The 26,165-nt window shown below is 42.9% G+C and overlaps 3 protein-coding genes across 7 annotated transcripts; 2 read left to right on the forward strand and 1 right to left on the reverse strand.

Annotated features, from left to right (window-relative positions):
* The first annotated feature begins 896 nt into the window (after positions 1-896).
* tefa (TEF transcription factor, PAR bZIP family member a) lies at positions 897-10,697 on the forward strand. 4 transcript variants are annotated; one of them, XM_080466553.1, is made up of 6 exons: positions 1,393-1,711; positions 4,998-5,294; positions 6,205-6,591; positions 7,544-7,764; positions 8,431-8,642; positions 8,934-10,697. In XM_080466553.1, the coding sequence occupies exons 2-6, from the start codon at positions 5,174-5,176 to the stop codon at positions 8,953-8,955; spliced, it is 963 nt and encodes a 320-aa protein (XP_080322679.1). In that variant the 5' UTR covers positions 1,393-1,711; positions 4,998-5,173; the 3' UTR covers positions 8,956-10,697. The 4 variants fall into 4 exon arrangements, with proteins under 4 accessions (XP_080322681.1, XP_080322679.1, XP_080322680.1 ...); XM_080466554.1 differs by having other exon boundaries at positions 1,427-1,711; positions 5,073-5,294; XM_080466555.1 differs by lacking the exon at positions 4,998-5,294 and having other exon boundaries at positions 897-1,711.
* Positions 10,698-14,082: 3,385 nt separating this feature from the next.
* On the reverse strand, positions 14,083-15,830 carry phf5a (PHD finger protein 5A). The gene is made up of 4 exons (XM_080467333.1): positions 15,718-15,830; positions 15,421-15,444; positions 14,472-14,638; positions 14,083-14,275 (listed from the first exon to the last, which is right to left on the reverse strand). The coding sequence occupies exons 1-4, from the start codon at positions 15,767-15,769 to the stop codon at positions 14,186-14,188; spliced, it is 333 nt and encodes a 110-aa protein (XP_080323459.1). The 5' UTR covers positions 15,770-15,830; the 3' UTR covers positions 14,083-14,185.
* Positions 15,831-17,106: 1,276 nt separating this feature from the next.
* Positions 17,107-25,964, forward strand: aco2 (aconitase 2, mitochondrial). Of its 2 annotated transcripts, none has more exons than XM_080484507.1 (17): positions 17,107-17,174; positions 19,280-19,422; positions 19,645-19,903; positions 19,989-20,081; positions 20,180-20,338; positions 20,431-20,581; positions 20,684-20,788; positions 21,032-21,123; positions 21,711-21,816; positions 21,938-22,095; positions 22,192-22,265; positions 22,356-22,467; positions 22,548-22,826; positions 22,921-23,112; positions 23,200-23,332; positions 24,106-24,227; positions 24,332-25,964. In XM_080484507.1, exons 1-17 carry the CDS (start codon positions 17,139-17,141, stop codon positions 24,464-24,466), a joined length of 2,349 nt encoding a protein of 782 aa, XP_080340633.1. In that variant the 5' UTR covers positions 17,107-17,138; the 3' UTR covers positions 24,467-25,964. The 2 variants fall into 2 exon arrangements, with proteins under 2 accessions (XP_080340633.1, XP_080340634.1); XM_080484508.1 differs by having other exon boundaries at positions 17,120-17,858.
* The last annotated feature ends 201 nt before the right edge of the window (positions 25,965-26,165 follow it).

Raw genomic sequence — 26,165 nt, forward strand, 5'->3', positions numbered from 1 at the left:
TCTGAAACCTCTGGGGTGTAAATATTTGTTCACACTGGTGTTAACGCTGGAATGTAACACTTTGCAAACTTTTAAAATGGACGTTTGTTTGGCAGAGGACGTCACACCAAAAACCCTCCAGCGTTTCCACATCCTCTAAAAGTCGTTGTTACAAAACTGATTCGAGTGTTCTGTATTCTTCCCTTAAAGGCTTATTGCATAGACTTTCTGTTCTGGAAAAATCCCACAGTTTAAGTGTAATTTTTGTTCATCGATTTGATTAAGGTGTTCAATAAGTTCAAGTGACAAGACCTTCCTGTTCAGGCACAAGAGTTTGAAGATTTTTCCCCTCTTTCATTTTTTGATCCAAGAGTTTGAGATGGTTGATCCCTCCTTTTTACAAATCAGAAAAGCACCTGGTCCAATAATTGTACCCTCCCTTCCCTTGGTTTGCGTCAGTGAATCGCCAGCACAAACACACCTTACACAGCTACAAAAAAAGATTTATCAGAACCAATCAATTTTCCGTGAGTAACAAGAAAAAGAAAAGTATATGTTATTTTCAGCAGTAGAACGAAGAAACCAGGGTTGTAAGAAGTGGGGGAAAAAAAAAACCAAGGCCTCTTTTTGTACTGTATTTTTACATTTTTGTGTTTTGTTTCCTCCCCTTCTCTTGACTTTTTCTCTTCTCTCCCTGGTTGGAAGTTCATGATCACACATGTGGACCAAATCTCTTGAAAGCGTTTAATAAACTTTTAGAAAAAGAAAGGCTGAAGTCTCTGCTTTTAATTGTACTTTTCATTATCATGTCAAGTCAGCCTGTGACGGATACAAACCTGTCAAACTGAACTTTTCCACACGTGTCTTCAGTAATCTTATAAAACCGTGTTACATTCACGTGTCTTCCCATGACCTGCACACAGCCTGAGGGACGTTGTACTCAGTCAGAGGTCCAATCACTCATATCTCGGATCATAAATACATTTTAAAACCAAAGTGCCAAAGAAACTTCTGGGATTTAATGGTAATAGGGATTTTTTATATGTGCAGGAACCAGCTTAAAAACATATTTCCGGTCTCTACCCTCGTTGGCTGCAGATTTACTTCACCCATAAACTTTATCCTGCACAAATTCTTTTTTTTTTTCTTTTTTAATATAACTATTTTTAACTAAAGGAACACAAAAGAGCCGGAAGATGCTCCAGTTTTCACAGTCCGCTTTGTATTTTTAGCCTTTTTTGATTACTTTGTACATCGTTACTTTTGAGCTTCAGGGTTTTTCATGACCGGTTCTTAGGACGTCCCAGCCGCGGCTCCTGATTGGCTGGCGCCTCTGTGATGGACGTGGGTTTCAACTAATCGGCGTTCTCTCCGTCTATTCCGGCCGTGGAACGCGCTCCTGATTGGCTGCGGGGAGGCGCGCGGGGAGGGTCATGTTAAGTAACTTGTTTTGCGGAGTTCTTGGTGAGCGACCTGTCAAAGTTTAGGGTTATGGGACTTTGCGGGATTATGTGAGAAGTCTCCCCGGCTTTCAGTGCAGTTTATTTCATTTCTTCTAGTTTTCTTTAAATCAGTTTTCTATTTTTCCTCAAAATTATTGACTTCGAGCTTCAGCCCCGTTTTGATCTACTGACCTGAGCACAGCTTGAAGGCAAAATGAGTACAGAAATCCCGGAGATCTTCAAAGCTTTCCTTGAACAGCCGTTCACGCTCTCCAACTTCGATATCAGTGGTAAGTGGACATTGTGTTGAAGTTTACTGCATGTAGCACTGACAGTTTGAGTTTTTTTTGCAAAGTGTATTAAGGAAGTCAAATGGTTATTTTCACTGCGTGTTTGTTGCATAAGTCGAGTCAGCTGAGCAGCGGAATGAGAGCAAACTGCTGCACTGCAGGGAATCTATTGTCTTTTCCCCAAATATATTTAAAAGTCTGCTACCAAAGTCACATCACCCGTCCTGCACATAACATAAACCCTGGTTTAATATGTTGTGTTTTCTTTCTCAAATTAAATGATCCCCATTGGTGGACATCACCATGGAGAAAGTCAATTCATTGAGGAATATTGCTATATTTTTGTGAGTTTTATTTTTTATTTTTTTAACAATTATCCTATGTGTTAAAGGTTTGTTTGCAATAAGGTGCAATCCCTGGCTGCCCAATTATAAAGTAAAACATTGACAGTAGAAATCCATAATGGGCAAGAAATAGTTTGTAGGTGGAACATGCATTCTGATGATTCTTCTGCTGAGACACCGAGTTATTTTCCTCCGACAAGCCTCTGTAATGTTGCGTTACTATTTCTCAGACTGTGACAGCATCATAACATTATCAGGGACTTCTATATCTGTGATGGTTGAAAGACACGTGTGTTTGTTTCAATTAACAAAATATTGTGCTGCGCAGTATTAGACTGATGTTGCGTCTTCTGTGGGAATCTGTTCGTCACCTTGCTTTTATTTCCGGGTGTGTGTGAGATGGATGAGTTCACGCATGGGTGTGTTTGGTCTCAGGCTTTAAACGGTCATTATGAAATTATAAATCAGGCGCCCAGCCTGTAACATGATTATCGTGAGAGTTGTGCTGTCGCTGCTGGTGTCTTTTAATAGAACTCCACATTATGACTTTCATCGAGAGGGAGAATTTTTAAAAGAATAAAAAATACCGTATTTAAATGGCAGTGTTTAAAGTTTAGGACATGCTAATGATTTTTACTTTGAGGTGAATTGGATTGGACATTTACGGTCACAACATTTTTAACTGCTGCACAAATCACTGGGGAGTCTTGGTAAAGTCTGCGATTTAGCTTTGGTATAATAACTTACATTGCTTTTGTGAGATTTACAAACATGCAGTCTTGTTTAACTGAAGGAATATCTTCCCATGCACAGTCTGTCGTTTTTCATTTAATTTGCTCCACAATGACAGTGCACACTGACTGAAACTACCCAGTATTGTAGCGTTCATATGTTTAGCACAAGCAGCTTTTTAATGAATAGAAGTACATGTCAGGATAAACACATAGAGTACATACAGACTAGTACTAAGCCCAGTGTGACACAGCCACAGGCACCACCAAATAAACAAAGAAATAATTGAAAGATTTAGATAACCAAATAGGGCACATTTGAGGACTGCAAAGACTGAATGCCAACCAGGTCAAAGTACTGATCATAAACATAATCCACATTGGATACCAGCAACCCACAAGTAACAACAATAGAGCAGCTTTCACGCTTACGTTTGGTATGTGTACCTTTCTAAGACCTTCAGACCAGCATTTCAAAGCCACAGCTTCTATGTTTTCCAGTTGCTTTCTCATCGTAGCTGAGCCTTTGTTTATTTATGCTTAAATCAGTAAAATAAGATTACGTGAAGTTTATTTTAGTTTCCATGAGCTTTTTTTCTTTAGTTTCTGTGTGCTATCCATGCAGATTTATGATCCTGGTGAACTGTCTTGGACACAATGGATATTCTCAAGAGCTGTAAAGGCTTTCACTTCATTTTGGTTAAGAACGATCATGTTCAGACTATAGAGCAACCGTCACTGAGCTTAGATGCACTTTCTCCAGCAGCTGACTTTCAGGACTTCTCACCTCATGTCCAGTTTAAAAGTTTGGAGACATTGCTTCTGTCAACAATTTTGTGATTTTAGCATGACTGTGCGTGCTGCGTAACATATGTTAGTGGCACAGACATGCAACCTGAGAGGAGAGAAGGAACAAAGTGTGTTTGAAGACTTGGAATGGCCTATGTATTTATGTTTTGCGGAGAATAAAAAGCATGTTCACCCTGTTTTGTTTATGTTAGAAGAATGGTTTCTTAGCAGGCTGTCTTGAAATATTGAGTTAGACATTGTACAAAACTGTACAAAACAAAATTATTTGGACTTAGGTTTCCTATGACAGAAAAGAAGCATATAGAATAAACTCTTAATGTTGTACTTTTTGGTAAACTTTTTGTGTTTAATTGTTTCTTGCAACAAATTATAATTTACATGAACTTGAGCAGTTAAGTATCCGGGTTACGTGCTTCAACTGCTTTTGGTGAAGGAATCAAGTGATCTGAAGCATCAAATACATTTTTACATTGTGCATTCATTAAACGGAAACAGGTCAGATATTTTGATTGGTATTTATGAGTGTACCTGTAATTTAGCACAATTCCTGGGAACTAAATTCAACGCGTTAAAAGAAATCCCGAGTGGTTAAAGGTGACTGCAAATATCAGCCATCACATGGCTTGTGTGCCTCATCCTGTGCAGAATGTCCTATATTGTTGTGGCAACTGGACTTGAGGACATTTTGCCCTTGAGGCGGCTGCTCAGACTGCAGCCATGCACCTAGGAGAGTCGCTGTAGCGCCGCCCCCTGGCCTGCCTGCCCGCCCTACATCCTACATATGTGCGCGGACCACAGAGACTGAGCGCCGCTTCATTGGACGCGGCCGTCAGATATGTAAGGGCGGCGCTCGCACGTGTGTTTTCACGTGATTGTGGCCGCGTCGGCGCTGCAGCATAAATAAACAGCGACTTGAGTACACTGTGTTCCAAGCGGAGTTTGCGGTCATTGTTTTAGCCTTAGATTGAAGGTTAAAGGGGAAACTAGTAGTGTAGATGCGTTTATGTCACGGCAACGTGTTTACATTGTTTGTGTTTGATGTGCACTCAATTTAACAGGTACTGAAAGTTTTACTGGCGGTGATTGTCTGGAAGTAGTTTCAGGATTCATAGAAAAGCTGTTAAATACAGTTTAGGGGACTGAAATGAACGCTGACATGATGTACAATATGTATCCTGTAAATATCTTCAGCACGTGTCACGTTGTTTTTAATGTCTTCACTCGAACATATATAACTCGTTCAACCAATGGGAGCGCGGAATCACGGATAAACCCCGCCTTCTGTACATCAAACATTAATATCCATGAACCGGACTTCAAGCAGCCAATCAGCGCTCAGCGTTTTCCGGGCAGGGGTGGTTTGTTCTCCCCACCGAAACGTCCCGATCGTCGCACTTACAGCGGAGAAGTGGGCCAGGTGAAGCCAGCGGATGTCCCAAGTTTGATCTTCATCGTGGAACGTTTGTGTTTAACCAGTCCGTGACGGCGGGGAGTGAACAAATAGCCAACACCGAGCCGACGGGACGTTATCTGTAGTTACAGCGGGTTTTGGCATCAACAGCGACAAGGAGGGAAACATGTCGGTCGAGCCGATTGTCATCACGCTGGAAACGGCCGCCGGGGCCCCCGCTTCGTTCCCGGTGGTCTTGAAGAAAATAATGGAAATGCCTCCGCCGAATATACTGGACGGGGATGACGGTAAGAAATTAACGAAGGAAGTGGGGCTTAAAACGAGTTTAGAAAAAAAAAAAAAGGGAGGAAATATCGCGAGAGTACATCCTGTTACAGCTGTGCGACGGTCCTCATGAATACACACTGTACACAAAAAGTTATTATTAACATGCTTTGTATAAATACTGCAAAAACGTCTTCTTTGGCCCAAACTGTGCAATCTTCACCCTTTATTAAAATTATAAAATTAAATTGAAATTAAAAATCAAATTGCTCATAGCTGTCGTTAAAAGTGTGCATTGTTTGTTTTATCATTCAGCATCGGAGTACATCTGAATGAAAGGAATTCTTTACCCAGGTTCAGTAAAACTCAGGCTCCCTCCTGAAGTGCTCGTAAACATCATTCGCTGATAGTTTTGTTGCAGACTGCAGAGACTGTTTGTGCTCTAGGGAAGTTAACAGGTGAGGTCTCTGTTGGAACAATCAGTGCATTGGTTCAACAATATACCCTCATATACTTAATGAAATTATCCATCCAGTCATCCAGTGTGTATATCATCACTTCTTCCCACTTGGCCACCCCAGCTGACTATGAGTTACAAATATAAACCAAGAGGTAGATATTCACTCATATTCACATCATATACGGTCAGCTTAGAATCAGCAGTTTGGCCAAATGGATGTTTTTGGACGGTGTAATGAAATTGGAGTTTAAATTATTATTTTTTTAAATCCATGCATTGATATGGAGGGCTATAGAAATGCCCCCAAGCATAAACTGGACTGTTTACAAGACACATTCTCACTTTGAAGCGAGGGTCATAACCACCATCAAATCTTCTCTTTTTTTCAGTTTGGCCTGTTCATGTGACAAAATGAGACACACCGACGCCTCGTGCTTGTGTGTCATGACTGATTTGATATTGTCCTGTTTCAGAAACGGACAAGGAAAAGCTGTTTCTGGGAGACAATGTTGACCTCACCGCAGTGGGGGCCGACATGGGTCCTTCAGCCGCCCTGACGCCGGCCATCTGGGATAAGACCATCCCTTATGATGGCGAGAACTTCCACCTGGAGTACATGGACCTGGAAGAGTTTCTCATGGAGAACGGCATCCCCACCTCACCAGGGGAAGACTCTGCAAAGAGCAGCACTGACGGGGACAAGCCGAAGGCCGGACCCTCTGTGCAGAGAATCGCTATCAAGGCAACGAGTGTGTCTCCAGTGGCCCTGCTGCCCATCCAGGAGTTGGATAAATGTGAGGCGGAGGAGGTGGTGATCATCACCAAGAGTGACTCTGATATCTCATGTGAGGTTGTCGCAGGTGAGTCAATGTCCAGAGGTTGTTCAATTCACCCGATACTTAATTTCCCAAAGCGACTGATTTGTATTGTGGGATTTCAGTTAATGATGTGTGTTAGATATTAAAGTGCCACTGTCATGTGTGTCAGGCTAACATGATATGCTGGGACACCAGTGTGGAGTCAGAGTGTCACTTAAGCTTTAAACATGGCAGTGGTTTATTAGGGGTGGCAGAAATAGAAGCGGCTGCTGCTGCATAATGAGCTCGTATGAGACATGGACAATTGATGGCATGTTGACCATTTATACAAGGTAAACATCATTCTCACTCTTAAAGGGCCAGCAAACCACTTTCTAAACATTAATAAATTACTTTTTTTTCACAGGTGAACCACATGTTAAGTTTGTGATTCCCGCTTTAGTGAATACATTTTATGGAGGAATGCCTTATAATACCTTAACTAAGAAACACAGTTCCTTTCCAAGAAGCTTAGCCTTAATTCTCCAAAGTTCTTACGGCAGAAGTGCCTGGTCGTAACATTTTTGTGGCCCTTGTGTTGATGATAGTTGTTTACAGTTTACAGCAGGACCATCAGCACTCTGTGCATCCATCTGGGTTCAATTACTTCACCTCTCCTCTAAACATAGCAACATTCCAGGAAAGTGATGGTAGAAGCTGCTTTGTTGCGGATCACCTGTGAACCAACTATGTCCTTTACTCAGGAGAAGTTTTAGGCCTTTCAGAAAAAGATTGCATTAGATTGAAGAGGACTCAGTCCTCCTTGTAATCAAGGAAAGTTTCCCCCGCCTGTCTGGAGCTGTTTAATCGCTCACTGCCTCGTAAGCTCCGAGATCCAGAGCCAACCTCCTATTATAGTGGGTGTGTGGGCACATGCCGTCGCTGGCTAACGTTGTGTTGCTGACTCTTGGTTTCATACTCGGTAATCCCAGAGTCTGTATTCCTGTCTGCACAGAGGTGACCACTGAAAAGGAGAGCGAGACTCCGGAACCCGATGACCCAGAAGACATCGAGGTCGAGATCAACTACGAGCCGGATCCAACAGACTTGGTCCTATCAAGCGTACCCGGAGGAGAACTGTTCAACCCGCGCAAGCACAAGTTTTCTGAGGAGGAGCTGAAGCCACAGCCCATGATTAAAAAGGCGAAGAAGGTGTTTGTGCCAGAAGAGCAGAAGGTATGCAGGGAAGGGACCGAGCAGAGCTAAAAACACTATTTACAGTCTGACAGCGGGTTCCACAGTGTTTATGGGTTATCTTTTTTTCTGTAATTGCCTTAAACTAGAGCAACAATTTCAGTGTGTAGAGATGTGCACTAATGTTAGTTTGAGACCTGAAACTGGTCAGCAAAGCTTCACAGCCACTTACAGAAATCCAAGATGCAGAGTGTTGGCCACAAAACAATTCCTCTTTTGTATTCATTTTGAGTATTCATCTTGAACATTGTCGTTTTAAATTAACATTTCCCCTCAGTGGGACTCTACAGCATTTTCAAGTGAAAACGGAAAACTTTTGTGCGCTGGTGCACTGAGGGCAGAAAACAGAAAGCCTTTCAGCATCTGGCTCGCAGGGCTAAACTGAGGGTCTGTGTGACGGTGAAACGCTTGTGCTGACTCGCAGTGACTCAGCAGTCTGATGATCTTGAAATCGATGCTTTCCTTCCTCCAGCCCACCAGAGAACACTGCATTTGTTCACGGGCACAAAGGCACTTGGCTGCCGGCCATTAGAGAAACTGAGCCGAGCTCCGTTTCAGGCAGATGTGTTCTGAGATAAGACAGAAAGTAGACCAGCGGTGCTGCGATTTGTCTTGACTCTGTCCTTCCTTTTGGGATTCCCCTTCCAGGATGAGAAGTACTGGCAGAGGAGGAAGAAGAACAACGTGGCTGCCAAGCGCTCGCGCGACGCCCGCAGGTTAAAGGAGAACCAGATCACTGTGCGAGCCGCCTTCCTGGAACGTGAGAACGCCGCGTTGCGGTCAGAGGTCGCCGAGCTGCGGAAGGAGTGCAGCAGCTACAAGAACGTCGCGAGCCGCTACGAAGACAAATATGGACCAATGTAAGGGAGCAGGAAGTTTGTGGAATACCCAGGCCACTGTAATATGAGGGCTGAACCTGCTCTTCCTTCATGAGAAAGCTATAAACTGCATCACAAACGGGGCGGGGTGGGGAGATGTATGGACGTCATTTGTAGCTTTGGGCCTTAATGAAGAATCTTCTGCGATCGGAGCTCATCGCACAGCCGGTAGTCGGTCCCTGGTGTTTAAAATAATGTCTCCCGCGACTTAAAACTGGCCTCTGCCCATTCTTCCTCCTTCCATCATTCATCCTTGTTCTCTTCTCTTTCAAGTGCGGTGCCCGATGACGAATAGACAGCAATTGATTTATTCATTTATTTAATTCCAATGAATAAATAAATCAAACCAGTGCGATCGGCCCACGGGAACGCCACAGTCAATCTGATGAAGACAACCACAAAGAGGAAGAGCGCACGAGTGACTGGCGGTGCCGTGGGGATGTGATAGCATGTTAAGATATCAATATGTGTTTTTTCTCTCTTTTTACTAAAATGAATTGTATTTACCATTGAGAGAAAAGTGCGAGAGGATATTCAAGTGCTTTTATTTTTTATTTTCTTTCCGCGTGCCTCTCCCGAAAGGCGCACGCCATGTTTAGTACGCCTGTGGTCGAAAGAGATCATTTGTGATGTTTTATTTCGGAGGAACTTTGGGTTTGGTAGGTTTTTAAATGAGTTAAGTGATATCTATAGGTAGCACATGCAATAGGTTTAGACGGGTCTTCAGTAGAGATCGCTTCCAGTTTTCAGAGCTTGTAAAAAATCTGAAAGCCTCTCCAGCGTTTTTATTTTCAAAGATTTATATTATAAGTTGTTTAAAGAGCAGGGCTTTTATCCGCCCGCAGAAAAGTTTAGACTGTGACATTTCCAATAACTTCTTCAGGGGATTACGGTGACGTGGCCATAAAGATACAAAAAAAGAAGACGAAAGGTTAAAAAAAAAAAAAAGGATAAACCCACAGCCTCGTTCACTTCTCTTCACATATAAGCATTCATTACCAGCGGCTGCCTGTCAGCGCTCTGCTCTCGTTTCATTTTATGTGTTTTCTGGTCACTCCCATGTCGCTGGGAGGCTTGCTTCGCTCCGCGCAGGCTGTCAGACTCGTCCGTTTATGTCGCTTCACACGTGTCTGTGTGTGAAGTTCACCGATGCCTGTACTGTAAATAGCTGTAGCCTACAACTCATATTTACTGGTTTGTTAAATGCACAAGAATGTGTAAACTCAACTGCAATGCTTGCATTTATGAAGTCTATTTACTTTGGTTTAGTAAATAAATGTTCGAGCCGGTCATCTCAGTAAGGAGCTTATAATCTTGGCTTCATTGTGTTGATCTGTGGAGTTGTGTCGGAGTCTCGCTGAGAGGTGTAATCTCGTCTGCTGCAACCCCCCCCCCCCCCCCATCCCGGCGCCTCCACGATACAGGCCATGTCGGGGCGTCACCAACAACCAACTGTTAAGTGTCTTTACAAGTGTCTTCTATGTCTCAAGCCATTTCAATGCAACATGCAGAGTCTGTCAGTTTACAAGGGGGGGTTGGGGTTGAGAGGCAACATCGTACCTCTTGGGGTTTATTCTACTGTCCAGCTGAGACAAATGGGGAAATGTGGTCTTGCCTCTTGTGCTTCCTTCAAAACATGTTCAGGCGTTTCACTCGAGTAAACTTCTTGTTTGCAGAGGCTTTCCATATATTCCGTGTAACCACAAGTCAGGGTTGTGGAGGTACTCCAGGTTTCTCTAGCAAGCATTCAGTCCAAGCCTCAACTTTTGAGTCACATTTTTTGGAATAATTCTGACAAATACATTTTCTGGCTCATTTTGATATGATTTATTTTTTCTAATGTTACTATGTTATGATGGAAGGCTGCACTTGCCTTCTCTCTGCAACAAGTCAATTTGTTAACGACGCTGGGTTGTTTTTAACTTTCCAGGTTACGTCTTTGTATTTCTTGGTCAAGAAACATATTGGCATTTTGAGTGTGGCTACTTCTTGTGTCTTGTATATATGGTCTGTACAATTAAATCCTTGTTGATGGAAGCCTGCGAGATGTTTTTAATCCTCCTCAGATCTGTTAAAACACTATAAGGTGGTTTTTATAGATTTAAAAAATATTAACATTGGGGTTTTTGTTTTTTTTTTAGATTGAGAGGTGCACACAACTGTCAATTTTAATAATAAAAAAAAAAAGGGAATAGCTGGGGTGAGTACTGACTGAATTTTAAACGGAAAGAGCTGGGTGATAAAGAAGCTTATAAATTAGATCTGGATACAAGATGTTCAACCATGAAACAGACAGGGATAAATTGGATCAGGGTTGTTTCAGATGACTTGATAAAGATTAAGATAGTGGTACATGGTTGTATAATGAATGAGGTCAAATTGATAAACTAGGTTGAATGTGAGATAGAGAAGAGCCTAGACGGAATCAGACTCCAATGGACCTGTTGAAGGTCAAAACACGGAGGAGCTGATGCAAACAATACTTCAGCATGAGAAACAGAGTAACGGAGGGCGGACTACATTTTGTGCAGGAGGTGCAATCTGAAAGAGATCAGCGACACAGTGGTGGAAGGAAAGAATACGACGAGGCAATTATGGATAGTAATCTGCAGAATGACTGGAGGTCAAGAACACAAAATGTGCTAAAACAGAGGCAAAACTCAAATGGTGAATGTTGCAAAAGGAAGAATGATGTGCGGAGTTGAATGAGGGCGTGAATCAGGCGGGGCTACCAAACACTGGAGAACTACTGCAAAGGTTGTGAGGGAAACACCTCAGAGTGTTTGATGCTTCATAAAGGAAGGACACCTAACGGTAGAGTGAGGAAGTGCAGGAGAGCATTGCACAGAGGAGGAGCGGGGAAAAGAAGGCACGACACTAAATACAGCAGCTATGGTGATAGAAAAAGCTCAGAGTCTCCTCTGAATATAACGCAATGGGATCAGGACATACCTTTATTTAAATCTGCTCAGGGCTCATGACAATTAATGATTACATTAGGAGACGTTGGTTGGTATTCGTGACCTTCAGGACTCCGCCTTCATAGTTTTCTTTGACCTTCTATTGTTTTGAGTTCATCAACTCTGGTTTGCTGCTGCACATCCTGAGTCTCATCAACATATTTGATCTCACTCCCTTTGCCCTGTTGCCATTTCTAATAGTTTCCCTGCACCTTCATTTGATGGAGCAACAAGTTCATTTGAATCTGCTGTGAAGGACTATTAACACATTTAACAGTGTTGTGATAACTGATGAAAAGAGAAAACTTAACTCTGTATTTAACCCATCCTGTTCATAGTTAGGAGCCGCCCGGCTGGCTCAGTTGGTAGAGCATGAGACTCACAATTTCAAGGTAGTGGGTTTGTGTCCCACGCCGGGTGCCACCTTCCCACGGGCTCACCACCTGCTGGAAAGGTTCTTCATTGGTGCAATGTGATCTGGGTGACAGTGCTCAGACTGCCACCCCCGCGACCCGGAAACAGATAAGCGGAAGAAGATGGATGGATGGATGTACAGTTGTGCTCATAAGTTTACATACCCTGGGAGAATTTATGATTTCTTGGTCATTCTTCAGAGAATATGAATGATAACCCCAAAACCTTTCTTCCATTCATGGTTAATGGTTGGGTGAAGCTATTTATTGGCAAACAACTGTGTTTACTCTTTTTAAATCAAAATGACAAAAGAAAGTACCCAAAGGACCCTGATCAAAAGTTTACATACCCCAGTGACTTTGACCTGATAACATGCACAAAAGTTGACACAAACAGGTTTGAATGGCTAATCAAGGTTCCCATCCTGACCTGTGACCTGTTTGTTTGTAATTAGCGTGTGTGTATAAAAGGTCAGTGAGTTTCTGGGCTTCTGACAGACCATTGCATCTTTCATCCAGTGCTGCACAGACGTTTCTGGATTCTGAGTCATGGGGAAAGCAAGAGAATTGTCAAAGGATCTGCGAGAAAAGGTAATTGAACTGCATAAAACAGGAAAGGGGTATAAAAAGATATCCAAGGAATTGAGAATGCCAATCAGCAGTGTCCAAACGCTGATTAAGAAGTGGAACCTGAGGGATTCTGTAGAAACCAAACCACGGTCAGGTAGACCAGCAAAGATTTCAGCCCCAACTTGCCGGAAAATTGTTTGAGATGCAAAGAAAAATCCACAAATAACTTCAGCTGAAATACAGGACTCTGATAAATTGTGGTGTGGCTGTTTCAAGATGCACATTAAGGAGGCGGTTGAAGAAAAATGGGCTGCATGGTCAAGAAAGCCATTTCTGCGCAAATGTCACAAAATATCCCGCTTCCATTACGCCAAACAACACTGAGACAAGCCTCAAAACTTCTGGAACAAAGTCATTTGGAGTAATGAGACCAAAACTGAACTTTTTGTCAACAACCATAAACATTACATTTGGAGAGGAGTCAACACGGCTTATGATGAAAGGAACACCATTCCTACTGTGGATCACTCATGTTTTGGGGATGTGTGAACTACAAAGGCACAGGAAACTTGGCCAAAATAAATGGCAAGAAGAATGCAGCATGTTATCAGACAATACTGGAGGAAAATTTGCACTCATCTGCCCGGAAGCAGCGCATGGGACGTTTTTGGACATTCCAGCATGACAATGATCCAAAACACGAGGGCAAATCCACCTGTCATTGGCTACAGCAGAACAAAGTGAAGGTTCTGGAGTGGCCATCTCAGTCTCCTGACCTCAATATCATTGAGCCACTCTGGGGAGATCTCAAACATGCAGTTCATGCAAGACAGCCCAAGAACTTACAGGAACTGGAGGCTTTTTACCAAGAAGAATGGGCAGCTTCACCATCTGAGGAATAAAGAACCTCATCCACAGCTACCACAAAAGACTTGACGCGGTCATTGATGTTAAAGGGGGCAATACACGGTATTAACAACTGGGGTATGTAAACTTTTGATCAGGGTCATTTGTGTACTTTCTTTTGTTATTTTTAATTTCAAGAGTAAACACAGTTGTTTACCAATAAATAGCTTCACCCAACCATCAACCATGAGTGGAAGAAAGGTTTTTGTGTCATCATTCATATTCTCTGAAGAATGGCCAAGAAATCATGAATTCTTCCAGGGTATGTAAACTTATGAGGACAACTGTACATAGTTAACATTAATTACCCATTTCAAGAGCAGCAGGCTGCCTGAGTGTGTTGGTGTCAAGGGTCTTTATTAGGGAGCAACAGTGTTAACCTGTCAGCAGTGGGTTTCAAACCTGCATACTTTTGATCCCAAGTCTCAAACACAGGTTAGGATACACACAGACTGAGAGAGTGGTGACTACAGAGTCACCACTCTCTCAGTCTGTGTGTATTTTCCCATCATGACACATTAAAAGGTTCTAGTAATAAAACCAACTGACAAGGAGAAATGAAGACAACAGATATAAAAGCAAGCTTTATTGACAAAATCCCACCCAAAAAATTTCTCAAAAGTCTTGAAGAAAAAAATAAAAACGGACAAACTAAAACAACAGGCCCATCCCGTCTTCACCTCTTTTTGAAGCCGTACTTCTTCCTCTCATAGAAGAGATCCGTTTTGGAGCTGCCCAGATTCACAATCTTAGGACATCCATCTCGCTGCAACAGAGGAAGAGCAGAGCTTTAACAAAGTGTTTCAACTCAGTTTGAGTTAAATATTGTGATTTTTCTGAGGTTACAGGAAACTTCACAAAGAAATGCTTGTTTAATTGCTCGACAGTTTCAGTTTGACTGCTTTAGGTGGATGCTGACAAAGTGACAAGAGGAGGAAGAGGAGCAGGAGGAGAACGCTCACATCTTTCTCTTGGATGGTACACTCTTTACAGTAGTAGGCGTCAGACACCCCGGGGCCTCCACAGATCACACAGCGTCCCTGATAAGATCCGTAGTTGCACTCATCACAAATTCGCACCAATGTGCATGGTCTTACGTAGGAATCACAGATGACACACTTTCCATCGCCTGGGGGGACCGAAAGGATGCAAGAGGGGAGAAGTCAGGAAGAAGCAACACATCCCGTTACCGTGGTGATGCACTTGTTTTTTCATGTTAAACAAATGAGAGCAATACATTTCAGGTTTATTAATGATAAAATGTGTTTGTTTCATGAAGCGTTGATCAGAATGTAAAAACAATAGATGAAAGAAATTAGGAGTCATGGATTTAATGACAATTTAAAAATAATTCAAATAGTTAAGGATGTTTATGAATATAAAATCATTACAGAAATTACATTACAATACCGTTTATTAACAGGAAGGATTTAATATAAGCCCCTTTGGTTTTTTTCCTTCCCAACACAGTCAGGTTTTATTTCTTGCAATTCTGTATCATATACTTATTTTGTGCAAATAAAGAGAATACTGGGAAAAATGGGATTCAAAGACTCAAGAATATTGTTTAACAGACTTTGAGTCTTCCACCGTCATCCCTGCATTACTCTGCTTGGTGTTACCAATATTATGTTATGATAGCAATTGACCTTGGAATCACTTGTTCTATGTTCATGTATAAGGTTGAAATATAAACAAAATATAAAGTAAAAAAAACATACGTTACATCATAATACAATAATACTAGGAAATACAGTTTGAAATCAAAGTAAATGTAAGAGTGCAAACATCTCACAAAACAACACTAAAAAACAAGAAAGTAAATTATATACGCGCTTTGCTTATACATCTTATTAGAATCCCAAAAAGAAATAAAATTTTTTTTTTACTAGATTTTAAAGGAGAACTTACATTTCTCACACAGTCGTCCGATAGCTGCAGGGTACAAAGACAAAATAGACTTTAGTTCATATATACAGTCAGGTCAAACAAAAGAAATCTGAGAGAAAATACATTTAAGACAACTAAAGAATAAATTATAGAGTATTTTAGCGTTAGCATAGCATTAGCATTTTCCAGCTAACATAAGTGAATGAAGCCCATGCCGTCGCCGTTAGCACCTCGGGTAAAGCTACACAAAACAACAAAAACAATACAAACCATCTATTAACATATACGTTAGTGAAGGGATAACTTGACCAAACATACCAACACCGGCTTGTTTCCGACAGAAGATCAGATCTGGATGATGTTTAGCCATTGTCGGCTAACGCAAGAAGAGCGCTGCAGGTTCAACTCTGACCTTTGACCCGTGAACGGAGGAACGGAGGAAACGCATTACCGCCCCCTAAAGGCTCCAGACAGCATGACACCCCCAGAGTCCGCCCAAGTGAGATTTCTTTTGATCATTTAGGGTTTTGGGGTCAAATTCAGTATAATTCAGGCCAGATTTGAAATGAGAAAAAAATATGTTGGAAAATATGACAACTTTACATGTTAGTATTTGTAAGACAAATGTATTTCTAAAGCGCTATTCAGACACAAGTTATGTGTGTGTGTGTGTGTGTGTGTATGTGTGTGTGTGTGTGTGTGTGTGTGTGTGTGTGTGTGTGTGTGTGTGTGTGTGTGTGTGTGTGTGTGTGTGTGTGTGTGTGTGTGTGTGTGTGTGTGTGTGTGTGTGTGTGTGTGTGTGTGTGTGTGTGTGTGTTTCCTCCTGGTACAACGGTTTCCTCCTACAATCCAAAAACATACATGTGAGGTTCACAGAAGAGCTCAATTGTCATTTCCAACTTAAGTATTTACTAAATATGTGAAGCTCAACAAAACAAAATTTACAATCATAAATAGATACATAAACTTTAATTTCACAATCTGCCCTTTGCAGTCAAACTGTTGTGTTTTCCTTCTCTGGCCAGTGCTACCCTCAAGGTGTCTATCAGACCTTAAATGAATGCAGGCAGATAGAGGGGCAGCGACAAGTAAACCATCTATCTTCTGCAACACTTTATATTGTGCAGGATAACAGGGTGCTGGAGCTGATCCCAGCCAACTATGAGCAAGGGCAGGACATACTCTGGACAGGTCATCAGACCATCACAGGGCAAACACAAAACCGCACACACACATTCATACCTAGGGGCAATTTAGGGTCACCAAATAACTTCACATGCATGTTTCTGGATTGAGTGTGGAAACTGGAGTACCCGAAGGAAACACACACACACACATGGGGAGAACATGCAAACTCCCAAAGTGTAAAGGCCCAGTGGGTATTTGAACCCAGACCTTCTCACTGTGAGGCGCTAACCACTGCAACTCTCTAACCATTGACAAATCAAATCATTCCTTTCCTAGAGTTTCTGCAAACAAACATATAACCTATTTCAATATCCTATCACTTCATCGTCTTTCATTTAATTACTTTGATAAAGTTTGTGTTGATTCAATTGAACTTCATTTTGGCTCCAACAGATTTCTCCATGTATTAAGTATGGCTATATGTTCTATTTGCCTCCAGCAGGGGGCAGTGACATGCACTTTGTGCTCGCTGCCGTGAATACACGAAGAAGAAAAGGCTCTATTATCGTGTGACGTCACGGCCGACCCTCACATCTTTGTCAGTGAACAAAATGGCAACCTACTGTCTGACTGTAGCCCGGCTCCAGGTAGGACTCTGAAACCTCTGTTTGAACTGCAGCTGTCCATTATAGACCGATGGCACCCGTGACTCCAGACCGTAAAGATTTGAATCAATGCGGTCGTGGTGGAGAAATAGCCCCGCGCGTGTTTATAAAGGTTTAATTAAGCTGTGACGCGGTCCTCGGCTAGTCGGCTAGGTCATCGTGTCCCGACGTGCACTGAAGGCGTCCAGCGGCAGATCGTTGCTCTCTGTGCGGCTTAATAAACCACAGCTGGTCCCCCTACTAACCTCCACTACCACCACGGTCTTATACATATTTACAGCTTTTAACCGAACAGCCAGGATGGATATAAAAGTGGAGCTAAGTGTTTGAGAGCAAGGTTAAACACAAGGTTAGAGCTACCAGGAGGAGCAGCTCACCACTCACAAAGTCATTTTATAGTTTACATTAAAATAAAATAATGTATCGACATAATACTGGATGTTTTTAATGGGATTTGAACCAGAGACGATTAAACAGTCAGTCTGAACTGCTTCCAGTTTGACGTGATGTCAGTGTCAGCAGGCTGTGATTAATTCTGCAGGTTTATAATCTCGAGACTGAAGTATTTGACCTGGAGTGAACTTTGTTTGACCTCTGTTGGAAGTCACGGTCACTCCATGGAGCGGGGCGACACAGCAAAGCAAACCAAAGCTTTTTCCTCTGAAGGTGAACAATGAAAATCAATCTCCAGAATGTATACATGTTTGAGAAACAGAAAACTTTGTTCTGAGTATTAAGTGTTTGAGAAGTTGTATTATTTTGCTGATTAATGTGTGGCAAGTCCCAAACATAAAATATCTAAACAGGAGAGATGGACATATGAAAATGATATCAAGCGATGCCTTGTTTACATTATCTGTAAAGCTGCTGGCTTTGGCACGTTCCTCTTTCTTCTCCTGCTGCTTTATCTTTTTCTATCGTTATATTGCGTGGGAGAAGGAAGCAGCTGACTGAGTGTCGACAGGTCACGCCCCAGACTCCATCAGAGAAAGACATTCACACACACTTGGTGAAATGGAGGGACATCGTTTAACCTTTAACATACATTTTTTGCCTCTTTGGAAAAAAACTAGATGTGGGAAAACCAACTAAAGTTAAGAAAAAAACTCCACATAAAAAGGCCCCTCAAGCCTAAAGACAAGCCAGGACGCTGAACCCTGTACTACTATGTGTACTCAGTAAACTACTAGGGAAGTAATTTCCCCAAGAGAGATCAATAAAGGAAACTTAACAAAAATGGCTCTGAAATTTATTATTATATTGATTGTGAGTGTAAAACAGCCTCGATCTGCCCCTTACATTCATTTGGAAGATTATCTGATCAGATTTGAAGTGTATGAATCCATGAATTTGCTTCTTAATCAACTTAAGTCATCTATTTTGTGATTATAACTATTTGTTCTCTCAGTGAGTTGCTGCTAAGATCAAATTCATCTCGAAGTGCTTTTCTTAGAAAACCGCATTTTCTCTAGTGTAACCGTAGGGGGGTTCAAACGTTCAACAGCTCTCTGGGCAAAGACTAGAGCAGAGAGGGGAAACAGCTGCGTTTGAAAATATACAGAGCTACAGCTGTGGAGGCTCACGCTTCAGTTTGTGGGTTAAGTGCCCTGCTCAAGGCCACGCAAACATCTCTTGTTCCGAGGAAGTCAAACACAAGTTTCCACCCTTTCTTCGTTACTTTATAGCTTCGTCTTACCCCCTGTTTACAAATTAACTAAAAGGACCTCGAAGCCCTCCTGAGAATGTATTCACGCTGTGTATTTGCGGTTGTCCTCATGTGGGGGTTGGTGCTGTGTTCACCAAAGACACCCTGACATCTGAAACTTCAGAGCTGATTGCAAAACAGCTTTTCATCCACCGGCTGTCGGTCCGTTTTGGAAGTTATGTGTCCACTTTGGCATAGTTTAATCAGCACTATCTTTACCCATTGTGTGCACTTTGACCTCTGCTCTCCAAACACTGCTGAAAATAAAATAAATATAATGGAACTTTTTCTTGGGAGAGAACTAATCTTGGTTTAGGATGCATAGTTACACTCTGATCTGATTGTGCCCATAAATGTGTGTTTATGTTGTTACTGTCTCCAGCTGGCTCTGGGCCATGGTGCACGGCGCCTGCATGTTTCCGCGGCTTACAGAGCCAAGGCTAAAGTGTCCATGAGCCGCTTTGAGCCCACTTCTTTCGTCAACTATAAGAAGCTCCAGTCCAACGTTGACATTGTTCGGAAAAGGTCAGTTTGCCAATTCTGCTCCTTTATCAGTGCTAATATTTGATTTTGGCTGTTAGTGCTTCACCACAGTATTCCAGGACTGTCAGACTCAACCATGTTTCTTTGTCCTCTCTTGTTTTTCATTGGTTGTTCTGGTTCCACACATGTTTATGTTTATTTCCTTGCTACTTCTCCTGCAGCATCCTGCTCACAATCGCACATGTTTTAATGTTTCACCTCCAGACTCAACCGGCCCCTCACCCTCTCAGAGAAGATCGTGTACGGCCACCTTGATGACCCCCACAACCAGGATATCGACCGCGGTCGCACCTACCTGCGTCTGCGGCCTGACCGCGTGGCCATGCAGGACGCCACCGCTCAGATGGCCATGCTGCAGTTCATCAGCAGCGGCCTGCCGAAGGTGGCTGTGCCCTCCACGATCCACTGCGATCACTTGATTGAGGCCCAGACAGGAGGCGTAAAGGATTTGGCCAGAGCGAAGGTGAACTGAGATATGAAGGCATAATGGTTGTTCTTTTTTGAATATGGCACGTGAAACTAAGTTGTGGCCTTTAATTTGTTGATAGGAAGTCAACGAAGAGGTCTACAACTTCCTGGCAAGTGCTGGGGCAAAGTATGGAGTCGGCTTCTGGAAACCCGGCTCTGGGATCATCCATCAGGTATTATCATCACTCAGTTCAACAGGGTTTTGAGCAGAATAGTGGAATACTTATGAAGCTGTAATTGTGCTCACAGTTGAAGTTTTCTGTCTTTTCAGATCATCCTGGAGAACTATGCCTACCCTGGAGTGATGCTCATCGGCACAGATTCCCACACACCAAACGGTGGTGGACTTGGTTCCATCTGCATTGGAGTCGGTGGAGCTGATGCCGTCGATGTCATGGCAGGAATCCCCTGGGAGCTCAAGTGTCCCAATGTTAGCAGGAAATGACCCCCACTGTACTGTCGCCTCTTGGTTTCTCCTTTCTGCATTTTAACTGATTATGTTACCTGATCTTTCACTTTAAGGTAATTGGTGTGAAGCTGACCGGCAGCCTCTCTGGCTGGACGTCTCCCAAGGACGTGATCCTGAAGGTGGCTGGCATCCTGACGGTAAAGGGAGGCACTGGAGCCATCGTAGAGTACCACGGACCCGGGGTCGACTCCATCTCCTGCACTGGTTAGTAAATCAATCAGTCAACCATAAATATCAAATATGAACTAACAGTGAAGATAGTGTGTCTCATGTTTGAATGTTTCCATGTATAATGTGTCTTTGCAGGAATGGCCACCATTTGCAACATGGGAGCAGAGATTGGAGCCACAACCTCCGTCTTCCCCTACAACCACCGCATGAGAACTTATCTGGAGAAGACTGGCCGTGGAGGTATGGACATGTGTGATATAAAATGTACTTTTGAAGCTTGGTGGAAGTGTCATTGCTATGAATACGATTGAGTATCCCTTCGAAACATACCAAAAGAAGAAGAGGAAAATAATGTGCTTGTTAACAGGCATTTTGAACTTTCTGCACAGAGTTGAACTGTTTGTTTACTGTCTCTGTAAATATGTAAACAGGTTAGACGTGTCTGATCACTGCACCCACATCTTCCATGTTTGTTTTTCTCAGAGATCTCTGCCCTGTCTGATGAGTACTCAGACCTGCTGGTACCAGATGAAGGCTGCGAGTACGACCAGGTTATAGAGCTCAATCTGGATGAGGTACTCACTCTTCTTCAATCATCTCAATGTTTGTGTTTCCACTAGATTATTGTTAAGACGGCGTAAAACAGAGGTCTCTCGCCGAAGGTCACACTGAGAAATCACTAATTTTGCGAATTGGATTTCTTTCCAGTAATGACGTGGATTCACCTTTGCTCCATAGTCCTTTCCTCTAAATCGGGGTCATGTGAATTTAGAGCCGATCCTATCGCCGGGTAAACACAGAGGGACGGACAGTCACACCTCCGGGCAATTTAGAGTCACTGATTAGCTTAAAACACACGTTTTTGGATTGTTGGAGGAAACCTACAAAAAATATTAACACTTTAATGTTGGATTGTTGCTGTAAAGTCTGCAAACTTGCCATGTCAGAGTCGATATAGTGGAAAACAATAAAAACAACTTGTGTTGTTACTATCAATCCATCAGAAATGAGAGATTTCTAATAATGTTTGTACAGCCATTGAATGTGAATGTAATACATTATATTGGAATGTATGTTGGAGAGGTTTAGTTGACATTAAAGTCCTAACAGGTTATCGGGGTGTGAAGACGCTGCCTCATCATTGTGTTGTTTCTTTGTGTAGCTGAAGCCCCACATTAATGGACCATTCACTCCTGACCTGGCTCACCCGGTGTCTGAAGTTGGCGCCGTGGCTGAAAAGAACGGCTGGCCTCTGGAGGTCAAAGTTGGTAAGCGCAAGACAAAAAACCAGCCAAATCTGGCTAAATTCATTCATACTCATGCTGCCCACATCACAACATGAGAACACCCATACATAAATGTATTTAAAGGAATCCTCTCCTCCGTTAGGCCTGATTGGCAGCTGCACTAACTCCAGCTACGAGGACATGGGCCGCGCCGCCTCGGTGGCCAAGCAGGCTTTGGACAAAGGCCTGAAGTGTAAAGCTCAGTTCACCGTCACTCCCGGCTCAGAGCAGATCCGCGCCACCATCGAAAGAGACGGATATGTGAGTGCAGAGAGTCGCGCTCCCTTTACAGTCACGACTTTTGTGTGCACGGTGATTAGATGGAAGCTTTGAACGTGTTTTTGTTTGCCTGTGTAGTCAAAGATCCTGGGAGACGTGGGAGGTGTGGTCCTGGCAAATGCATGTGGACCCTGCATTGGACAGTGGGACAGGTAGCAATGCATTTAACTATAAGAAGCACATAATCATAAGCATCTGACCTGACTGCAGTGAGTCATTATACTGTCTGCGTTTGTTTTCAGACGTGATATTAAGAAGGGGGATAAGAACACCATCGTCACCTCATTCAACAGAAACTTCACTGCCAGGAATGACGCTAACCCTGCAACACATGCCTTCGTTACGTCACCAGAGGTAAGCTCACAGGAAACCACCTCACCAGGACTCTTGTCAAACACCCATCAGGGCTGACCGCCTCCCTTCTCCTCTCTCAGATTGTCACAGCCCTTGCCATCGCCGGCACGTTAAACTTCAACCCTGAAACAGATTACCTCACAGCCCCCAACGGTGAGAAGTTCAAGCTGCAGCCCCCCAGCGGAGACGAGCTCCCCGCCAGGGACTTTGACCCGGGCCAGGACACGTACCAGCACCCCCCGCCCGACGGCACCAGCCTGAAGGTGGACGTCAGCCCTCAGAGCAACCGGCTCCAGCTGCTGGAGCCCTTCGACAAGTGGAGTGGCAATGATCTGGAGGACCTGCGGGTTCTCATCAAGGTGGAGTCATCGACACCTTACCAGCCTGTTGGGGTTTCAAACGTTCCACCTGCTGCAGAGACGGTTGTTCTAATTGAAACGTTCCCCTCTGCAGGTGAAGGGAAAATGCACCACAGACCACATCAGTGCTGCAGGACCCTGGCTGAAGTTCCGCGGTCACCTCGACAACATCTCCAACAACATGCTGATCGGAGCGGTGAACAGCGAGAACGACGCCATCAACAAGATCAAGAACCACCTGACAGGAGACTACGGCGGCGTTCCCGACGTGGCCCGTCACTACAAGGTGACAACAGCTTCACAAAACGATTTTGTTGAGCAACAATGTACAAACAGATCCAGTTTACATTCATGTTTTGTGTTCCATGTGTAGGCCAACGGTGTTTCGTGGGTTGCTGTTGGAGACGACAACTACGGCGAGGGCTCCAGCAGGGAGCATGCGGCGCTGGAGCCCAGGCATCTGGGAGGCAGAGCCATCATCGTCAAGAGCTTCGCCAGAATTCACGGTACTTCATTTTTAACTTTAGTTTACAAGATGGAGAAATCAAATATTTCAGTGGCTCACAAGTCTGTGTGAAGGTTGCTACAACACTAAAGTCGACACGTCTCATCTTGCTTGTTAAGTGTTTGAAACGCGAGAATAGTAATTCCTGCATTTCAGTCTTTGTTTGACTTTTGAGGTTTTTCCTGTGCGGCGTTCACATGTTCTCCCTATGCATGTTTGTAAATCATATAAGCTATAAGCTAAGTATTTGAGCTGCACCCCATTACACGCGCTGATTTTATTTCATTTTTACTTGAACATATCTTGGTATGTGCATGAAATTGATCACAATTACATCCACATTACAATCAATATGCAGTTTTGAAGATATAGACACATTTTGCTCCAGAGAAATTTCTTACAGTAAAGCAAACAACTTCTCCCTCGATGGCACTCTGCCTTGTAATACCACTTTTTACCACAAGATGGTGGAGTATAATTTTCTCATATCCTGGAAGGTGACTACTGACTCCTGGCTGCTGTTAATAATCCAATCGGATCAAAGATTAATGCTCACACATAATGACCGATTCATGGTAACGCCCACATCTGTCCTTTGCTTTTAGAAGGCTGGAGATGGCGCTTGCGTTCTTCCAGACTGGAGAGTAAATAGTGTTAATGCTAATTTAGCTTTTAGAGTATTGTGCAGTCAGGAAGTGTCACCTGTACCCTTTAACCTTAGTGGTTAATATGCACGCTGTACCATTGACTAACATGTCTCCTTGATGTCCTCAGAAACAAACCTGAAGAAGCAGGGCCTGCTACCCCTGACCTTCGCCAACCCTTCAGACTACGACAAGATCCACCCCGATGACAAGATCTCCATCAAAGGACTGAAAGGCTTTGCTCCAGGAAAGGTACGAGCACAAAGCGGCTTTGGGAAAAGACAGCCTGTATTACATGTTTGATTTGACTAAAGATGTCATAAATGTGAGGTTTTCTTCCTCTCCGTGTCCTGCAGTCCCTGAGCGCAGTTGTGAAGCACAGTGACGGCAGCGAGGAAACCTTTGAGCTGAACCACACCTTCAACGAGACGCAGATCGAATGGTTCAAGGCAGGCTCCGCCCTCAACAGGATGAAGGAGCTGCAGCACTGAGGGTGCAGGGAAAATATGGAAGAAGGAGGGGGATTGTAAGGGAAGATTGTGGGGAGGAGGAGAATGAAGAATGTCCATGAATTGTTTCCTTATCTGCATAAAGCTCACTGTTCAGACTGAAGCAAGACTGCGGTATATCCCTGAGAGATAAATATAGTACAAAGTAGATTCACTTCTAACTTGATTGCAGAGCTTGTGTAGATTTTGGAGCAGTGGTGTTTGATCAGAGGTCAGATCGCTCTTAAATTGCAACTTACAGCCACTTCCAGATGTTGCAGAGACTACTGGTCAAAGAGTCTGTCTTCTAAACTAAAGAGGGTGGCAGATTAATAGTGTCATCTGTGTTATATGTGCTACCAGGGTTTTTCAGCAGCTGTTCCCTACAAGTTGCTGCTTTTATATTGTGTCGAGCACTGCATGGCAATGATCAGCTTTAATAACCCACAGTCATTCAGATTGTGTTTTCTTTTTAAATCTTCCCTGAACTGCTAAATGCTTCTATCTGTTGCATTTTTTGATCAAGTTATGGATCTGCATTTGCCATAATCACACAAGTACAAAAGAATATACTGTTATCAGGTCACTTTAAGCCATGGTTGTTGTGGCTGCCCCCTGGTGGTCAGGTAGGTGTACTTCTGTGGATTCAAGAGTTATATCTGGCCTGCATAGGGTCAGTATGGGTTAATATGGCAGGCTGACATTGTGAAAACATTACAGCTCGTGTTAATAATACGCTGTGTTTGCACTCATGACATCACGCATCGTCAGTGTTACAAATGGTTGTGAAAATCTCCCAGCATTCATAGCACATAAGTGTTAATTCAAAAATAGTTTCTCATTCTCTTCTTCCCGACAGCCGTCATCTTTAAACCGCACTCCCGATCACTCCTCATGCCTCTACAAGGTGAAACCCATCATCTGGTTTCTCCCACTAATTTATTTATATATACACTCTTTTCTCTGCAAAAGATCCCAATCCTTCATGCATTACCATGAAAAACTTTTTTTTTCTCAAATACATGGTAAACTTGGACTCAAGTCTTTTTCCATCCTGTATTTTCAGTGCCCTTTTTTGTAGGGTATCGTGCCAGATTATTTTGTTAATTTGAACATTCACACATAAAAACATCAGTCAGATGAGAAACGAGACATCACTTCCTAGACCTTGCGAACTTAATGCACCATCCGATGAAGGCTTCACGCCCTGCTCCCCTCCTTCAAAACCACTGTATGTAAAGTGTCTGGTTCCATGTGCATTTGAGTGTTTGTGTTTCTTCTCTCCCAGATTATCTTTTCTGTAATTCAGAAATACCAATGGGTTGTAAAATAAAAATTCACAGATCTCATTTATCTACATCGGCTCCGGTGCTGTTATTAATGTCTGTCCTGGGTTGAACTGTTAGTGTTTCTTTGACCTGCTTAGACTAAACCATCACTTTTAATGAATGTCAAACATTTATCTATTGAGTTTAGTATAGAGAGACTGGTCAGATGCCCCAAGAAAGGAAGAAAAACAAGGTTAATGGGGACTTTCAATTGGAGAAATCTGGATTTTATTTGGATCCTGTACCTTTTGTCAACATTTTGTTGAATGTCTTAAATCCCAAATGTTAATTCATTTGGATTATGGCTCAGAATCACGTCTGATAAGCCACTTCATACAGAAAATGGGACACTCAGAAAAAAATGATAGGACTAT

This window comes from Lipophrys pholis (assembly GCF_963383615.2).
Source record: "Lipophrys pholis genome assembly, chromosome: 1".
Classification (NCBI taxonomy): domain Eukaryota; kingdom Metazoa; phylum Chordata; class Actinopteri; order Blenniiformes; family Blenniidae; genus Lipophrys; species Lipophrys pholis.

Excerpts from the sequence above, each read along its gene's own strand:
- tefa (XM_080466553.1), top strand. The coding sequence starts at position 5,174 with ATGTCGGTCGAGCCGATTGTCATCACGCTGGAAACGGCCGCCGGGGCC. Across the intron at positions 5,295-6,204 it reads TATACTGGACGGGGATGACG|AAACGGACAAGGAAAAGCTG; the intron begins GTAAGAAATTAA and ends GTCCTGTTTCAG. Across the intron at positions 6,592-7,543 it reads CTCATGTGAGGTTGTCGCAG|AGGTGACCACTGAAAAGGAG; the intron begins GTGAGTCAATGT and ends CTGTCTGCACAG.
- phf5a (XM_080467333.1), bottom strand. The coding sequence starts at position 15,769 with ATGGCTAAACATCATCCAGATCTGATCTTCTGTCGGAAACAAGCCGGT. Across the intron at positions 15,445-15,717 it reads TCGGAAACAAGCCGGTGTTG|CTATCGGACGACTGTGTGAG; the intron begins GTATGTTTGGTC and ends TGTACCCTGCAG. Across the intron at positions 14,639-15,420 it reads CGGACGACTGTGTGAGAAAT|GCGATGGAAAGTGTGTCATC; the intron begins GTAAGTTCTCCT and ends CGGTCCCCCCAG.
- aco2 (XM_080484507.1), top strand. The coding sequence starts at position 17,139 with ATGGCAACCTACTGTCTGACTGTAGCCCGGCTCCAG. Across the intron at positions 20,082-20,179 it reads GCTCTGGGATCATCCATCAG|ATCATCCTGGAGAACTATGC; the intron begins GTATTATCATCA and ends CTGTCTTTTCAG. Across the intron at positions 22,096-22,191 it reads CCATCGAAAGAGACGGATAT|TCAAAGATCCTGGGAGACGT; the intron begins GTGAGTGCAGAG and ends TTGCCTGTGTAG.